The sequence below is a fragment of the Lottia gigantea genome (genome assembly GCF_000327385.1).
Source record: "Lottia gigantea unplaced genomic scaffold LOTGIsca_22, whole genome shotgun sequence".
Lineage (NCBI taxonomy): Eukaryota > Metazoa > Mollusca > Gastropoda > Lottiidae > Lottia > Lottia gigantea.
Window position 1 is genome coordinate 400,329 of NW_008708555.1, and position 18,615 is coordinate 418,943.

Sequence of the window (18,615 nt, forward strand, 5' to 3'; positions counted from 1 at the left end):
GCTCCACTACGCATGCCCACAGACCCGTCGCCTGTCGTGAAGAGCTGACGGTCCGCCAGTTAAAATGTAAACAACCGTCGTCCGTCGAGGCTACTGTCCTTTTTTTAACTGATCCGTCGCCAAAACACTTGAGGTAGAGAACAAAGAATAAATGATGCAGTTTTAGATTTTTATTTCTAATCTAATTCTAGTCCGTCGCCCGTCGAGACTACTGTACAATTTATAACTGACCCGTCGCCAAAACACAAAGCATAAATGATTCAGTTTTCGATTTTCATTTAGATATTTATTTCACGATTAGAATATTTAATACGTTTTCTTTTTTTATTGGCTGCGTACATATTATGGCTCCACGGCCCGTCGATCATTTAGATATTTATTTCATGATTTGAATATTTAAAAGGTTTAGAAAAGTTGAACCATTTTCAATCTTATTTGTTTGCGTTTTCTTTTCATTGACTGCGTACATATTATGGCTCGAAGACCCGTCGCCTGTCGAGGAACATTATCATAATATCCGTCGCCAGTCGAGGCTACTGTACAATTTTATAACTGACCCGTCGCCAAAAATTTATGAAACAGAGAACAAAGCATAAATGATTCAGTTTTAGATTTTTATTTCACAACAATATTTCCCAGGTTTTAACTGTCCTGTAGATATGTGTCATAGCTGCACAACCCGTCGACCGTCGGGAAAGGGACCAAAAACCCACTTCAGCCCACGGGCCCCTACTCATCTACAGTTGAGCCATTGCATACCAGTTATGCCATCAGAAACTAAGGATGCAATTTATCGCGACAAACAGTCGGGCAGTGCTTAACGAAATCTAGTTACTGGCTACCGATGTTTAAAAATGTTTTCGACATCACGAACAATTATCCCACGTCTGTTGCTCTTGGATAATCCCTTTTTCAAACACATATCGTCGTCGCCCGTCGCCGGGACCTTATCCGTCGTCAGTAACCCTCAAGATTGGATTAAAACCACAGCCTGTTGCATTTTACTAAATTGGTCTTTCAAGTTCGCGATTACTTAGCTGTTTATCTAATTCGAAAATATCAATTGTTTCTTCAAGACCCGTCGGCCCGTCGCCATCATGTAAACATCCGTCGCCCGTCGAGGCTACCGTACATTTCAAAGAATGTAAACAAAAATCATAGAAAACGAAATATATCGTCACACCTGATTGTGTCGCATCACGCTTCGGATACCTTGTCACATATTATTACGCCGATACAATGATATTATGATATATTTAATTTAGGCTTCTATTCTATGGGCATGTCAGGTTTTTAAACATAGATTTATGGTACTTGTGTATATTTGTGTTATTCTCTAGAATTTTACATTGGATAGCTTCAAAATTATCATTTAGGTGTAATTATTAATATCAGTGGCGGAGCCTAAAGGGGTAAGGGGTGCAGAGACGTAGAATTATTGATACAAAAAGGTGCTAACACAGTTATAACTTGAATTAAATTTAATCTGTTAAGAATAAACTTCAAAATAATACAAATAAAAATTAAATATACACTATTTCCAACTAATGAAGATGTTTGTAGAATAATACTTATGAAATATTCAGATTATGGAATTGTAAACCGTACTCAAGTGATACATCAGAAAAAAATAACATCACATTGAATATTAATTACAGATATACAATTGTATAACTAAAAGTTATTGTTTTTCAAATATCTTGACTATAAAACTGGTAAATTTCTTTAGCTCTTGACTATTGGATAAAATTTACATTGTAAGAGTGGAAGGTTGTTCAAAGTAATATGGTTTCAGATATGCCTTCGCCCCTGTCCGTCCATCCGTCCTTTCGAAATTCATCTTCGGGCAAGTCAATTTCTATGCGCTCAATTGGGATTAGGGTGAGATTGAATGGTCGTCGAGGTTGAAATGATTGAAAACAAGCTTGTCTTTCTTTAATTTGAAAACGACGAAATAAACAGATTAACAAAGATTTTATATTACAATGATGAAGTAAAATAGCCATTTCATTTTTATTTCTCATTTCACAATCGAATATTAGAAAATCACAAAAGAACTGACAAACAGATAAAAATGAAATATAGTTTTACGTTCTACTTTTCAACTGTAGCTTGAGCTAGTGAAGACGGACATCGCCACGCAGACTTTTCCAAGCTCCATCCATTCTGATCTACATCTTTGACTTGGAGACCGAGGTTGTCATTTAGTGAGGGAATCGAAACCCGAACCACTCGAAGTTAAGACGCTTTGATATATCGCTACGAACTCGTTTTAACGGCCATCGTTACGATATAGTACATGGAAAAAACAGACCAATTTCCAATCACTTTAACCAACCCCCGACCATTCCATTGAAAACTTGTTGATTATGCCAATTGAAATACAACCTATGCCGAAAATCAGGCCAAAGCAAAGAAGATTACAACGCGAGAGTTATTGGATAGACCAACTTCAAACTGTATATCTTAATAGCCTAAATATTCCACACGACAACCAGACAATACCCTTCTTTACCACCTACAATCATACTGCCACTACTGCCTCTCATATCATCAGACGTCACTACCAGAATCTTCAACACCAATATCCTCATGTCTACAGCAAGAGACTTGTTACAGCTTACAGAAGAAATAATGCTTCATGAAAAGATTTTGTTTCACAATACAGGCTTTATCTTTAGATGATTATTGATATATCAATATACCGATTCTGAGGCGTCAATTATAAAACTGGAAAGTTATTATTTGATAATATTAAATTTAAAACGACAATGGTATGTTTTAACCAAAAATTGTATTTCAGATTATTTAAAATTAATTGAAAAACAACTTTGTTAAGATTGCCTTAGTCCGACATTAGCACACCGATTCTGCAGTCCAAATTAAAACTTTTTCAGAAATTTTAAATTCTATATTTGATGTGAATTCCCTTCAATACCACACTGATTCTAGTAGCGTCAGTTTTAACACTGAAAATAATTTTAGCCTACCTGCAAGGTTGAGTTGAGTGACGAAACTTGGCAATCACACTGATTAGAATTATAGGAGATCTTGCACTAATATAGTTAAAATTATCTAAGACAACCGATATAAATATTACTTTGCTACAATAATTCAGACCACGGTGGTGTGTGCATTTTTTTTTTTTTTTTTTGGGTGCATTATGATTGCTCAAAAGCAATGTCATAATTTGATGTACTATCCAATTTGTTTAACTCCTTACTATCTTCTACTATTTCATACACAAACTGTATATGAATACAAACATTAAATATTGGTTTACAAGGGTAAAAGACGAGATATATCGCAATTCTCAATGTTTCCTCATTTCACAAAGCATGACTTAGTCCGTCCTTAATGAACGCATTAAATTGCATAGAAATCAGAATTGAAGTTTTAGAATGAATCAGATTAAAAGCTATTAGAATCAAAAGACGGAGATGGGGATGCAGGCTACATAAGCTACATACAGCGCATAGAAATTGACTTGCCCGAAGATGAAACTACCAAATTCCGTCAATCTAGGGAATACAGCAAGACCTATAGGACTAAATATTCACCATAATGTAGGCATAGCACCCTTTGTTGTCCCGTTCAATACAACCAGCAATCGAGCAAGCAAGATAGTTCATGCCCACTATAAGAGCCTTCAAGAAAAATTCCCCCATGTCTATAAGCAGAAAATGATAGTTGCATATTCCAAAAATAAGAACTTAAATGATAATATTGTTCATAGTAAACTAAAAACAATCAGTACATAACAGATACTATACTTCTCGCCAATTGGGTGAGTTATTTTTTCTAATTTCAGATCAGAATCAGAACAGAAGAAAACCCAATATCAAGACCCTTAATCCTAGTTTCTAAATAAAGTGTCTGCTCCACCCTAGGCCTGTACATTTGGGAGAATCAAACCCTCCCTTCCCCGAAATCTAATTAAGGTGGGTTTGTTTCAAGAGGAGTTATATTTCATTTGTAACATGTCAATTCTTGAAGAAAAATTCATGTGACGCGGAAACATTTGGTATCCTGTATAAACATAATACATAATAAACTTATTTTTTTTAACATTCCAAGCTACTCTTTATCAGATTTCATATTCTCGTTATAATGTAACCTTTTTTTTTAATTCCCTCAAATGCATATTTTTTTCAAAAATTAAAACACTGGCTATTTGCACCGTCACGATGCATGTTTTCTATGGCTGATAACAACGGTACGGATAAGATAAGACACAATAGGAGCGCTAGTTTTTTTTTTAAAGCGTGAAGCCATTTTGATTGTCAAGAATGATATTGAGTGACTTTGTTAGTGTTAGGAAGGGATGGTCATATGTCGCGGTACGAATTGTCATGGCCAAAATTAATTACTTATTTGGCCTAATTAGCTTGCTTAGAATTTATCGCAAAATAGTTTGAGGTCGTTTCCTGTAGTTTTCACGTTTTCATTGGTTGTTTCTTGGTCGTTCCTGATCGTTTCATGTTTTAGTAAGTACGCCGATATGTGTGTTTTACTGACTTGGTTTTGTAACGTAACGGATATGACAGGATATACTGTATCTCCTAAACTACCATTCTGGGCAAACAACAACAACTCTCCTGTCTGATTTAACATGCTGTAACCTGTGGGGTGAGGCGCAGTAGTAAGAGAATACGTTAAGAACATAATTACATATTATGCCCTATAATGATTTTGATAATTTATTATATCACTATACAGAACTAAAATTATAAACTGAATAGGCATTATAATCAGGCCCGTACTATAGCCAGACGTAATTATTCGGAAAGGGGGGGGGGGGGAGGGTGGGGTAAGTGATATATTCGGAGGGGCAATGGGGGAATAGGGGTGGTCGATTAAAGGAAGATGTGAAATATTCATTTGGAACAATCTAGACAATCAAGTAGGGGAAATACTTGAATATTCATACCGCAATTGCTTTGATTGCTTCGGAAACATATGTTTTTTGGGTCTATAATATAGGCCATAAAAGCGTTTTGGTTTGGTCTTATTTCTATTTTATTGGTATTAACTTTAAGTGTCCTTATTACTTCGTATTGGCCTTATTACCCTAAATACGAACCTATTGCTATAGTTTTAATACTGGCGATGGGGGGTGGGGGGGGTGCATTTGACAAATATAAAGATTAAATAAACATTATTAGCTATGTGGACTCTCTGAGAGTGATACGGAGTTGGCAAATATATATATTAAGTAAACATTATTAACTATGTGGACTCTCTGAGAGTGATACGGAGTTGGCAAATATATATATTAAGTAAACATTATTAACTATGTGGACTCTCTGAGAGTGATACGGAGTTGGCAAATATATATATTAAGTAAACATTATTAACTATGTGGACTCTCTGAGAGTGATACGGAGTTGGCAAATATATATATTAAGTAAACATTATTAACTATGTGGACTCTCTGAGAGTGATGCGGAGTTGGCAAATATATATATTAAGTAAACATTATTAACTATGTGGACTCTCTGAGAGTGATGCGGAGTTGGCAAATATATATATTAAGTAAACATTATTAACTATGTGGACTCTTAGAGAGGGATAGGGAGTTGGCAAATCTAATTACAAAATAAATATTATTAGCAATGGGTACTCTAGAATAAGCATCATTAGTTATGCGGACATGTTGAGAGACGTACCGTGTTGTCACTAGTTACGATGGGGGATAATTGATACAGTAGAAACAAGAGGAAGCAAATACAAGTAGTACGGTTTCCGATGTTGGAAAATAAAAGTAAAATAGAGTTTTTGGTTCTTCTTTTCTGCGCTTGATTGGGCCAAGGAAGACTGACAACGCCGTGCAGCGAACCTAAAGATGTGGAAAATAATGAGATTGTAATTCAACGACATTTTTTTTATGTTTGCTACCTTCGGTGGCTACGGTGGTTCGTATACAACATCATTATTTTATATTTTCAGTTTTGAATTAAAAACTTGAATTTTTACCTAATGTTCACTTGGGTGAAAATAATTTTCACCTAATTGAAAAGTAAAGTTTCAAATTCAAATAAAAAGTGAAATATGTCGTATGTGAGCCACCATGTGTGGCCAGAATTAACGACTCGTCATTTTAAGACACTCTGTGATATATAGAAAAGTCATATATAGAAATAGTGAGTAAAATTCCTAGTTTGAGATATTTTTAAAGGAATTATGCGGTTTTCGTACATTTCTAGTACTTCTGAAGATTATTTACATATTTTGCAAGACTCAAAAAAACCCTGTCCCTTTAAGAAAAATTCTGATGTCGCGGACAGTGCTTCCGAGAGTATGCTCGGTGTCGTTATTGGTTACCTCATACCAAATTACAAACATGTACAAAGGACATCTCTAATACAGGCCTTTAAATCTCTTTTTCACGTTAAGTGCTTTTTCATTAGACTCTATAACTACGTGTATTTCCTTGCGCCGAAATATCTATCCATCTAGGCCGAAATAATTCGATAATCGTGAGATAAAATGTCCATGGGCCGAAACAACTATTCTTCGTGGATGATAGCATTCTATTCTGCAACTTCCGTAAAGCTGAATCGGAATGCTAGAAAACTTTCAATGCAGACAGATTGAGACGAGATGATAGCAAAGAAATTAATTCACTGTGGTCTGGTAAAAGAAGAGTTATCCTAAGTATTATTGACCAATTAACAGGGAGGTTTATTTAACTGCGGACCTGCTGATAAATACCGGAAGTTGATGTGTTGCTAAGTCGAAAGTATTTTTCTTTAGGTAAAATTTTATCTTTTTGATAAATATTATGAAACATATGATTTTGAAAAATCCATTTTATGTTCTAAAGTGAAAATGAATCTAGCACATATTCAAATCAATGATATTTCGTAAAATATTTACTATCTTACAACAGTGTTTACTGAATCGAAATTTGTCAATTCTTTTTTTTGAACTGAAATATCAACTACAAAATACCAATGATAATGATAGTCTTAGATGGAGTTTAGGTTGATGAAAATGTTAACCACTATGAAATTTATAATTTGTAAACATGATTTTACGAAAGGGAATATTCCCATATTACTGTTTGCAGTTTTCTTTGTTCTAATGAAGAAACTGTTTTATTCTTCTCTTGAATATTGAAGACTTTGTTTGAGGTATCTTTTCATTTGAATTTTGTAGTCCTAGTACAGTGTTAAAAGAAGTGGATATTTAGAGACATATTTAGGGTAAGGTAGGGATGGCCATATGCCTTTAGGATCTTCTTTACTTTAAGTTTAGATTTAGGGTCTCATTAGTGTTTTAGGGCTTGTCCTTGTCGGACATGATTACCACGGTTTTTCAATTTGTTTTGTTGCACATGGGCAAACTGAAGTGCTGGTAAAATAGCGAAAAAGAAACTAGACAAGTTCATGGCTAAATAACCTGTGTGGTGCATTAATGGAAAAATTAGATTAATTAGATCAAGTATTGTAAATTACCAGGCTCTGTATTCTCGAAACGATCTTAGCACTAGGATGTCCTAAGTTCATATTTTCTAACATTGATTCTAAGACATCCTAGGCCTATCATCAACTGCTCATCTATCTTCAATCAAGATCAAACTGATTTGAAGTAAAATTGATATAATTTTTGATAAATATTAAACAGCTAGTCCAGTCAAGATGGAGGCTGATGAGAGTTTAAAACAACAATTTAAACTTCTACAAGAACAACAACAACAGAAATTATTACGACGTAAACAAATGAAAGAAGAAAAAGAGAATTTATCCAATAATTCAGTAGAAAAGAAAACATTTGGTGTTGATGATAATTTAGATTTAAAGGTAGATATTTCAATAAGCCTGTTTTGACATTTGAATTTTATTTTAAATCCTTAATGCTGATATAGAAAACCCCCCTAAAACTATACTGACAAACAGTGTCAAGCTATTACGAACTGTGATAGCCACCCTTCTTGTGCCATGGAATATATCAACTTGATTTGCTAGCGTACAATCCAGTCAAATTGCTGCATTTAGAAAAGTGTCTATTACATGGGTCAGAATTAGGCCCATTACACCAAAGTGATATGGTCATGTTTGGGTGTCAATTTTTAAATGAAGAAGTTATTTATACTCTATAGGCCTAGGAGATTTAACAAGAACACAAAATACTTTCAGTCTCTTATCAAATTATTTTATTGAATCTTGTCTTAATTATTCTAGTTAGAAAGAAGTACAGGAGTAGGATATTTATCAGAAGAATTAGTTGAACATCTTAATAATGAAATTAGAGTAAGTTTTATTAATACTTCTTAGTTTAATCCTGAATTTTATCTTGAGTCACATGTGTTCAAAGACAAAGGTACAATTTATTGAAGGATTTTTATTCAAGCAACCTTATTAAGATGGTTTTTTTTTATACCAATTCATGTTTTTTTCGTGTAGTTTACTAACTTACTAACAAATTAAACTAGCCTAGATATGACCACACCGTTCTGACACGACCAGGAAAATGATCCACAATATATTAGTCTCAATATGAATAAGCTACAGTTCTACAAGATGTTATAGTATTGGTATTCAGCTCAAACATTAAAATCAATATCAAATTTTGAGATTATGAAGTATCAGTATTAATTTTTTATCAGGAACTAAAAGATGAAAATGGCCGATGTTATAAATTATTAAGTGAAAGAGAATTTGAAATCAAACAGTTAAAAAAGAAGAAGAATGAAGAAAAGAATGCTCTTTCAGGTAAATCAGGAATTATAGTGGCAGTATCTGGCAAAGATAGAGATGATACAGATAGTTTATCCTAGTTAATCTATAGTCTTTGGGCCAGTGCTGAAGGGATGTTATTTTCATATCAGATCTGAGGGGATGTTACCTAATGAAATGCACCAACCAGCTTGGCTACCCTTGAATAAACCACTTAGATCTGTATAAAAAATTATCTTGATATTCTCTTAGCCTGTGAAATTTACTCAAACAAAATCCACACCAGAAAATGCGTTTCTATGAAAAGTGTAGTTACTATTTTATTTTAGGTATGCAAGTCACTAATGAAACAGCTGGTACTAAAATAGTAGAATTATCCAAGAAAGTTCGTGAATTGACTGCTGAACTAGAATCAGAGAAAACTCGATCAAAACAAATTAACAAGAAATGTCATGACCTTCAAATGCAGGTGAGAAATTGTGTATTAATAAGATAACAAAAATTTATTTATGAAAATATCGACAAAACTTCATATCCAATTTTGATATTTTCTATAAAATAATTTAAGCTTTTGAAGGTAAAAATCTATTGTAAGATGTGAAAACTAAATTTATTCTAGAATTTTTGTTTGTTACAATGAAAATGTTTTGGAAATTAATGTTAAATATTTCGTTAATTTCGTATTCTATATTATTTTTTTAGATGTCGTCTGTACCAGATGACACGTCTAGATCTAGTCTAGGGTCAGCTGTTAGTCAACGTTCTGTTTATTATACAGATAATGACAAGGTCAGATAACTCTTATTTTACTTTTATTTTGTTTTAAGTAGTTGATCTTTATAAAGTTTGAGCTTTGAATTTAAACCCTCGAAGCTTATAGACCGATGAGTGACAGACTTTTTTTCAATTTTCAATCAGACGTCTGTTGTTCCTGCAATCGCAATAATCGCGAAGGGCCTTTTGGTATACAAGCATATTTCACGATAAGTGACGTCATAAAATACTTAGTTTTAGTGGAATTGCAGGAACCACAGACATCTGATCTGATGCAAAATTTAGGCTGTCCCTGATACACAAAAAAAGATGTGCGAAACCTCTTTACTATTACAATTTATTTCACTTTTTAATGAATATTTTAGGAACAACTAGAAGTAGATATAAAAGCACTACAAGACAAATTAAAACACACTGAAAACAAAGTTGCAGAATTCCGAAATCAGTCCACACAATATAAACAAGAATTAAAACTTGCTCATAAGGTCAGTCTATTAATATTCAAGCAATAAGCCTATATGTTTGAGTGTGAGGCTAATGAATAAAAATGAATATATAAAATGGTTTTATGGATAATTCGAATGTGATATTTTTTTTTCGCAGGCATTAAGTCAAGAGGTAGGAGAAAACGTCAATATACAGATTTTACTGTCTGGTCAGTCTAACTGGAGGGGTCGTGCTCAACAAATACTCTTACTACAGAAAAAGGTGGGTGGTAGAGGTATTACTGAGTCTTAAATAAGTAAAATAGGTGTACTGTCAACCTGTTATAAATGATTTTCTAAAATAAAGGTTATTTGTTGGCTATTCTTAAACTAATTTCTATTTTAATTAATGCCAAACTCAGATCCTGCACCTTCCTTTTTTGTGGAAGATATAAATAGATCTTTTGATGGCTTTAAAATGAGTACTGTAAATCCGTAACAATTTCTTGTAGTAAAGTTGACATTTTTTTCAACATTTTGAGACATTTTGGAATCTTTTGCCTTGTCAAAGCTATTTTCTAAGGTTGTCTTGGGCCAGGGGAAAAAATAAATCATGTTCATTTATCTGTCTTTCAGGTTGAAGAATTAAAGAATCAAGTTGATACAACACCTAAAAAATTACGTGATCTCGATGAAGATGATTTAGAAAATGAATTCATGGGTCGAACATCATCAAAGAAACGAAACCAAGATGAAAAATATAAAGAAGAGTTAAAAAAATACGAGAAAGAAAAGAAAGAAGCTTATGAAAAAATGGCGAATGAATTTAAAGCTCTTGAAAATGATCATTCTACAGTGAAATCTAAATTTGAAGCAGCAAAAGCGAGGTAAAGAGTCTGAGTTTTTCTGAGTAATTACAAACAAATAGAAATAGTGTCATCATATTGGTAAACTCTAAAAAATTAAAATCTGAGTTTTTATGAAATGACAGTTTGGTATATTGTGTTTTGGAGAAACAGGAATGGCTATGTGTTGTTTATTTGGGGTTCTGGCCAAATAAGAGATTGTAATATTATGACTTTGTGACCATACATATTCTTGTTCAGTCCCTACAAGCCTAATAACTTACCGATTTTTGCCTTGCCTTGTCTTGTGTTTGATATTGGGCTCAAAGAATGTTTGGATGTTAATTTGGGAATGAAAACAGTAGATTGTAAATTTCTATTTAATTTCTTGTCTTTATAGAAATAAAGTACTAAGCAATGAGAATAAATCAATCAAACAACAAATGACAACTTTATTAGAGAAGGGAAAAAATGATGATGAACTGATACAAGCTTTAATGGTAAGTTTATTTGATGTATAATGATTTGGGAATTAGATCACCAAGAAATAAAAAAGAAAGGAAGTATGAAAGTTTAGTTTAGTCTGTGACCACAATGTATACTATAATGTTTGTCCATGAACTAACAAATCTTTCCTGTTTATAATCAGAAACAACAAGCCCAGTTAAAAGACATGTTGGATCAAACAACTTCTCAACAACGTCAGAACAATTTAAACCAAGTTGATAAACTGAAAGAAATGGCCGTCAAGTCACAACAAGAGTCTAATATAGTTGAACAGTTAAAATGTATCATATCAGAGAGAGAATTAATGGTTCATAGATTAGAGGAAGAGATTAATCAATTAAAAATACAGGTAAATAGTTAATGACATTGTTTAGATCTCCTGGGCAATACAGATTGCTGGACTATATTCTTTATGTGTATTCTTAGATCACATGGTAAGAATTTTAAAATCCATGTTTAAACAGATTAATTAACTTCACATTATCCTCAGAAAAAGAATAAGGTGGTATTCATATTCAGATCAGTGTACGTTAAACATCACAATGGATATATCTTGCACAAACTCGAATAAAATATCTTTAATGATTCTATATGGTTAATCCAGGAAATATTGTTGCCATTGCCAACAAGTTGAAGCTTGAATCCTCTAATCATTCTGTCTATTTACATCTGATGTCTTTTGCTGATTCACAATTTGGTGAGACTTATTTTTGATTAACTTTTATAAGGTACACCATGTGAAATCAGAGACCCCATCTGATATTTATGAACAATTGTAGAGTTCTTGCCCTTGACATAGTTTATATGCTCCAACTACATTTCTATACCCTTAATAATTTTGATGTTTGGTTACAGCATTTACAGAAACTACAGAGTGAGAATCAGTATTTAGAGAAACCAGTTCTAGGAAGGTCAATATCAAGACAAACAACTGATCCTATGGTACTAAAATCAGTTTCACCTCCATCTTCCAGGTAATTTAATAAATCTGTTACCGTATAGTTCTAAATAAAGTGTGCTAGCAATTATAATGTGCCCCCTGCTTATCTTTCTAGTACATAAAATATTTAATGTAGTGGTTAATGAAAACTACAGTAGTTAAGATTGTAAACATGAAGCAGCTGGTGTTTTTAAATCAGGCTCTAGCCAGATTGATTGTTCAGAGGGACAAATAATATATCCAGAGAAACGATGATGTATGGTGTTTAATTGCTGTAAAGGAATTGGTTGGTTGTCATATTTTTTTCAGGGGGGCAGTCTATTGTTTCCTTGCCCATCTGTAGCTAGAGACCTGTTGGAAATTAATATACAAATATAAGAACTGGAGGGAATTAAGCAAGATTGTTCAATATTAATGACAAAGCTAATCAATGAATATTTTGGTTGTATTTTAGACACGGTGAAAGACCACCTAGTGGTAGAATAGACAGTGGTAGAAATTCTTCCAGAACATCTTTAGTTAGACCTCAATCTTCTAGGTAAGTTTTTAGGCTTTCAGCGACTGAACAAGAATATGTTTGGTCACAGAGTCATATTACAATCTCTTATAAACTGTTAGTTAGACGCTTGTTAACCTGAAGGTCCAGGGTTCAATCCTGTCATAATACCTTCAGATGTTTTAACCTGGTTTCCCCCTGTCAGAGATGCAAAAAAGACATGGAAAAAGCGTCTAGTCGTTCGGATAGGACAATAAACCAAGACCCTGTGTGCTACAGGCTGTGCATGTTAAAGATCCCTCGACAGTTGAAAAACGAAAAAAGAGCAAGCTAATGCCGCTGTCCTGGCAAAATAATTGTAATTGGTGTTGCTGAATTTTCTCCTCAGTCTGTGTCAAGTATATATTTTTTTTACAGCCACTTTCACTAATTTCTATCTATTTCAGTAATAATACAGTACAGAATCAACAAGTAGCAGAACTAGAATATCAGTGTCAGGAATATAAAATATTATTACAAACATCAGAGGTAGAGAGAGAACGTCTCACTGAATTATTACAGATTTTACAGAAGAGGTTGGTTACAAATTCTTCATAGTCCTACATCTTAAAATAGGATTTTAGACTGAATTTAATTTTTGTGCTTAGTTGTTCTTTGGTAAACTCTTTGGACAATTTAAAATTTTATCAAATTTATTTTTTAGAGTTGACGAGAATATAGTAAAACTTAACGAGAGTCAGAATGAGCTGATAAATCAGAGACGTAACAATGCTTTATTAGAGAAACAAGTAGCTAAATACAAGGTGGAACAGGCTAAACAAAATAAAGGCAGTAAGTCACTTTATTTTATAGTAGATCCACTTGATAATATCTGAGAGGTCCTGTAACATAGTGGGTTAGAGTGTTTGAAACCTTACGCGATGATGAGTTTGCAAAATGTTGATCGGGGGTTCTTATCTAATTGGTATGTGAAATTTATCTTTCCTTATTAATCCAATTGACCCAGCTGTAGGTCTAAATGGGTAAGGTTAATCAGGAAAAAATCAAAATCTAAATTTATGAGCAAAAACATCAAGCTCCATCAACCATTTTTGTGCATTTTTCAGATTCAACAAAAATTACAAAGTGTGTTAAACCTCAAAATAAAAAAGCATGTTTGTGATTATATTTTAGTGCTTCAATATTTCATTGACCTGATGGTTGAACTTCAATTTTAATTTATTCATCCTTCAGATACAACTGGCCGAAAGAAAGGACCTGTTAATCAAGGCTTGTCTAGATTAACCAATGATACTAGTTATAATGAAGAGGATCATATTGAATCTCTTGATGAACTGCAGACATGGTGAGTTATCTTTCTCAAGCAATCAGGACTAGGGTTTATTCCATTTCCTTACTTTCTGTTCAGCTTTAGTGGCTCAATGAATACGGTGCTTGCTCGCTAACATGAAGGTTCAGGGTTCAATCCCAGCATAAGTCTGGATAATACCTTCTGATTTTCAATACAGTTTCCCCCATGTCAGTGGTGCAGGTTGTTTTGGATTTTAAGTGTTGTGGTTCAGATCGCAAGTTCGTGGGTTTTTATCATTATAAATTTTTAAGGTTATAGTTAGAATGCAGCTTGTATTACGGTATTAATTTGTTTATGTTGGTATTTATTTATAGTTTAGAGATACAGAAAGATGAAAATGAAGCGTTGAAATCAGCTCTACAGAGTACACTGAACGCTAAACAAGAAGATTTACGTATTTATTCACAAACTATGGATGAAACTAAGAAAGTTTTCCTTCAAGCTTTAAGACAATTTAAACAAAGTGCTGGAACTTGATAGAGTGCAATATAGTTTTGATTATCATATTTCGCGTTCCATTACTTGCTCCGTGCTTCCACGACAATGTTACTCAGGCATTGTTTGACATACGTAGTGCAAGCGCGTAAACACGGTTTCGCGCTTACCCGAGGAGGCTGTCACATGGTTGCCGGCAAATATGGACAGGTCACGCCACAACATTGTCGTGGAAGCGTGGTGCAGGTCATCGAACACAAACACATTTGTATTGATCGCACTGTCCGCCATCTTCTTGTATTGCACATTGGGATACTTGCCGAAGTAACCGGCCCAGGGGGGTGGGTTACTTCTGCCTGACGCGAGTAAGCGCAAGTGATGACGTCATTGCCAAAACGAACGCATTCGAGCTTGCACGAGTAAGAGCGGCGCAAGTAATCGAACGGGCAGTACGTGAGCCAGTCGAACTTCTTTTCCACTATTTATCGGCATTTCTGTTAGCCCATTCTCTGAAAAAATAGCGAAGAAGGAAATTCAACTTGTTCACAGTTTAATATCCACAGTGTTAGATTATTACAGCTTTATATAAATAATGAATAAGAAATTATCTCAATCTTATGATGTCTCAGTTGGATGTGCTCAAGGATAAATCTTTCAGCAAAAATGATTCATGATGGTTTTTGTTCTGTCAATTCTGCTGATTCTTTGTGGTCATTACTGTATGTGGCAAGCTAGTTTTTGAATTGTAGATTTTCAGTAGCCTACCGCTTAGATGAATGCCTCTTCAACAACTATAGAATAAAGAATTAAAAAAATAACATACATGCAAGAGTGCCACATATTACACTTTTTATTCAAAATATGACTCACTTTATATCAGTTTATAAGATTTCTACTAGGTCAATAAAAGTATTCCATGTAGCAGTGCAATTTAATAAGCTTTATGTATAGTTAGCAAAATATGCTGATTATTTAGAGTATCTTCAAATAAACTGAAATATAATCTTATAATCTGGGGCTACTTATAGAGTATAGACCTTATTCACGCGTCGGCCATATTGAATCCAGAACGAGGCAAACCTTGAAAAGGTAACTTTATGTCATGGCAAAATATGTGTCAGTATGCACCAAATCATTTCAATTTTTCTAAAAATGTCTTGAGAGAACAAACTGGACTCTTGTCTCCCCTTTGAGTCAGTCTGTGCCCTATTTGTAACTGCAGTATCAGGAGGCTGGCCCCACCACTCTTCTGGAAATTCACCATATCTAAGGGTGTGTCAAATTATGTTGTTATTGTATATATAATGGATATTTATTGTAATTTATATTATGTATATTGTAAACATTAAAATGGACCCAAATTGACCTTGTCATAAACTCGTAGCCCCACCTTCCAAGTGACAAGCCTGGCCAAGTTTCGGAGAGGTATGTCCTTTCCTTGTTGCTAAATTATATTATGAGCCATGATTTGGAATGCCAAAGGTCACAAAAAAGTAGATCAGCATGGATTTATTTTTGTCATATCTCAGAATGAGACTCCTCTGTATAATATTCATGCAAACTTTCAAGCCTGTTTCCCTTTCAAATAGGAGAGATCGGCCATGATGTCATAGAGGTTTGTGTATCACATGATGCACAACTTAACAGTTGTAAGAGTAGTTTGTCCTACTCAAGGACAGCTAAGATGAATTCCGCTATTGTGGGATCTCTACCTATATATAAATACCCTATAGCAAGCATATGAGTGGCATGGTCCAGGAAATACTTTTGCTCACTGGTCTTCAAATGCCCAAAAGATCCACATAAGATGAGCAACAAACATGGGCAGTCCACTTTATTTGTAGGCAAGATGAGCAATAATTAACACATAAATCTGGCTAATAAAGAGTTAATTACTCTCTATTTTACCTCAAAATAAAATGGACTAATCAACCATATTTATTGGCCAATTCTGGTAAGGAGATGGAGGTTGGTGCAATATAATAATAAACATCAAAAGAATTGTAATTTTTAAACAAAATTCAACTTTAATAACAGAAACTAAAAGTTGTGAGACTTTCCAATAGCCATAAAGAAATGAAATGAAAGCATACCCTCATGAAAATTTGTTCAAAAGTTAAAAACTGTATTTCAATACGACTTGGCCTCAATTCAGAAATGGTAATATTCATATGTGATAATCAACACATTAAATATTTTTTAACAATGTTTCGAAATACAAGTGTTGAAATTTCACCAAACACTGAAGCTAACCTCCGAAAAATATTTGTCAATAATGAGGTATTGCATTCAACCCTTCCCTTGTTTCTAATCACCTGAAACTTGACAGAAAGGATCAGACGTGTGTTCTCGAAATATTCAAAGAAAATCTCAAACAATTCTGATATTTCATTCACCTATTCAAAATAACTATTAGATTGCTTGAAATTAAGTCACAAGCTCACAAATTGAAAATAAATTGATTTTTAATGGTAAAAGGATTGAGTGCACACAATTTTGTCTTTCTTTGTTTTATTTCCCATTAACTTTAAGTTTAACCAAAATCTGCATAAATATCTGTGCAAGTTTATACCAGATCAAGTCATAAACTGCTAAATTTAAGTCAAGGCATGGCCATGTCCAATATCTTCGGTCACAAATTACTGGATATAATGTGTCAGTCATCTATATGACACCCCCTGAACATCTAATTGAACTCTCCCTCATACCCATACATTCAACCAACAGGATAGTGTATATATGACTTGAAGAGTTCATTAGTAAAGTTAGGTATGTTTCTTGTTGCCTATCAAATTATATCCGGCCTTACCATTACTAACTATATCAGGACAAGTTAATAAGGTGTGTTTGGTGCCTTTTAAATTACATCCAGCCTCGCAATTACATGTCGAACTATGTCAAGAACAAGCCAGTTTAGAAGTTATTAAGAAAATGAAATATAAGAAATTGAGGTAAGATCTGAATGAAAACATTATAATAGACCTAAAGAGTAATAACAATATTCTGAGTTGAGATTAGGTAGTTGTCAAAATCGGAGTCTTATTTCATGTCCTTTACATTTTCATTGGTTCTGTTCCATCTGAATTCTTTCCTTGTTTCTCTAATTCCGCTCTGAAATACACAAAATTTGGATCAGAATTGATAACTTTTGTGTCAATTCATATGCAATGCTCATTCAATGGGCCATGTGCAGCGCTCATACTTTACCTAAACTTTGACTAAAGTTAGACTTAAGGTATGCACCGGTCGATCTTTACGAAAGTCGTGCTTAAATTTGACTATCAAATGTAGAAAAATGAAAGCCTTAATCCTATCTTTAGCCAAAGTTCAACTTTAGTCAAGGTAAGAGCGCTGCATACGGCCCCAAGTTTCTCACACAATGCACTAGAAAAATAAGAAAACATAACATTCAATGTGTAGAGAACATTTACATTTCATATAAAAGGGATAGAAAAAAAAAATGCTTTTGAACTGATGTTTCGTTAGGAGACATGTTATGAATAGTTAATACTCTTCCTTTTATTGGAAATGAAACAAAATAAAATGGTTATCTACTCTAAATCTCTCTTGCACAGGGTTTGTCTACTTTGTATCAATTCTAGGAGAGCTGTCTGTGCTACTAATTCTTATTTGATTTGAGAGTCTACATTCCACATAGATCTATTTATACCTGAGCTGTTTAGAGAAATCATCTTCTATATTATCATCATCCCAGTTATCTTCCCAAACCTTGATATCTTCATCATCTTCCTCTTCTCCTGTCCAATCTGAAATATTCAATAACTTATTAAGACGTTAATAAAAGTTCTCATACAATAATGCTGGGGTTCCAAATGCTGTCAACAAATAGGTCTAGTTAGCCTTTGGTATGGTTTGAAAAAGTAGGCTTTAAATGGACAGGTGGGCCATTTTGGTTTGATTTGAGCCTCGAAAATATGTAAATAGTCTTCAGAAGTACTAGAAATGTACGAAAATGGCATAATTCCTTCAAAAATATCTCATACTTAGAATATTACTCACTATTTCTTTATATGTCTTTTCTATATATCACAGAGTATCTTAAACTGACGAGTTGTCATTTTAACATTCAAACGCGGATAATTGTGGACACACATGGAATTGAAGGCTCAAACTTTGATGGTGAGCTATGAACGCTATTCG

General features: G+C 33.7%; 1 protein-coding gene across 1 annotated transcript; it reads left to right on the top strand.

Annotated features, from left to right (window-relative positions):
* Window positions 1-7,643: 7,643 nt before the first annotated feature.
* On the top strand, window positions 7,644-14,496 carry LOTGIDRAFT_159823 (hypothetical protein; the record flags this gene model as incomplete). Its single annotated transcript, XM_009054531.1, has 16 exons — window positions 7,644-7,805; window positions 8,187-8,255; window positions 8,612-8,717; window positions 9,011-9,150; window positions 9,384-9,470; window positions 9,821-9,940; window positions 10,059-10,163; window positions 10,517-10,767; window positions 11,126-11,225; window positions 11,375-11,581; window positions 12,088-12,206; window positions 12,627-12,710; window positions 13,115-13,243; window positions 13,372-13,499; window positions 13,902-14,013; window positions 14,334-14,496. The coding sequence occupies 16 exons, from the start codon at window positions 7,644-7,646 to the stop codon at window positions 14,494-14,496; spliced, it is 2,082 nt and encodes a 693-aa protein (XP_009052779.1).
* Between the last annotated feature and the right edge of the window lie 4,119 nt (window positions 14,497-18,615).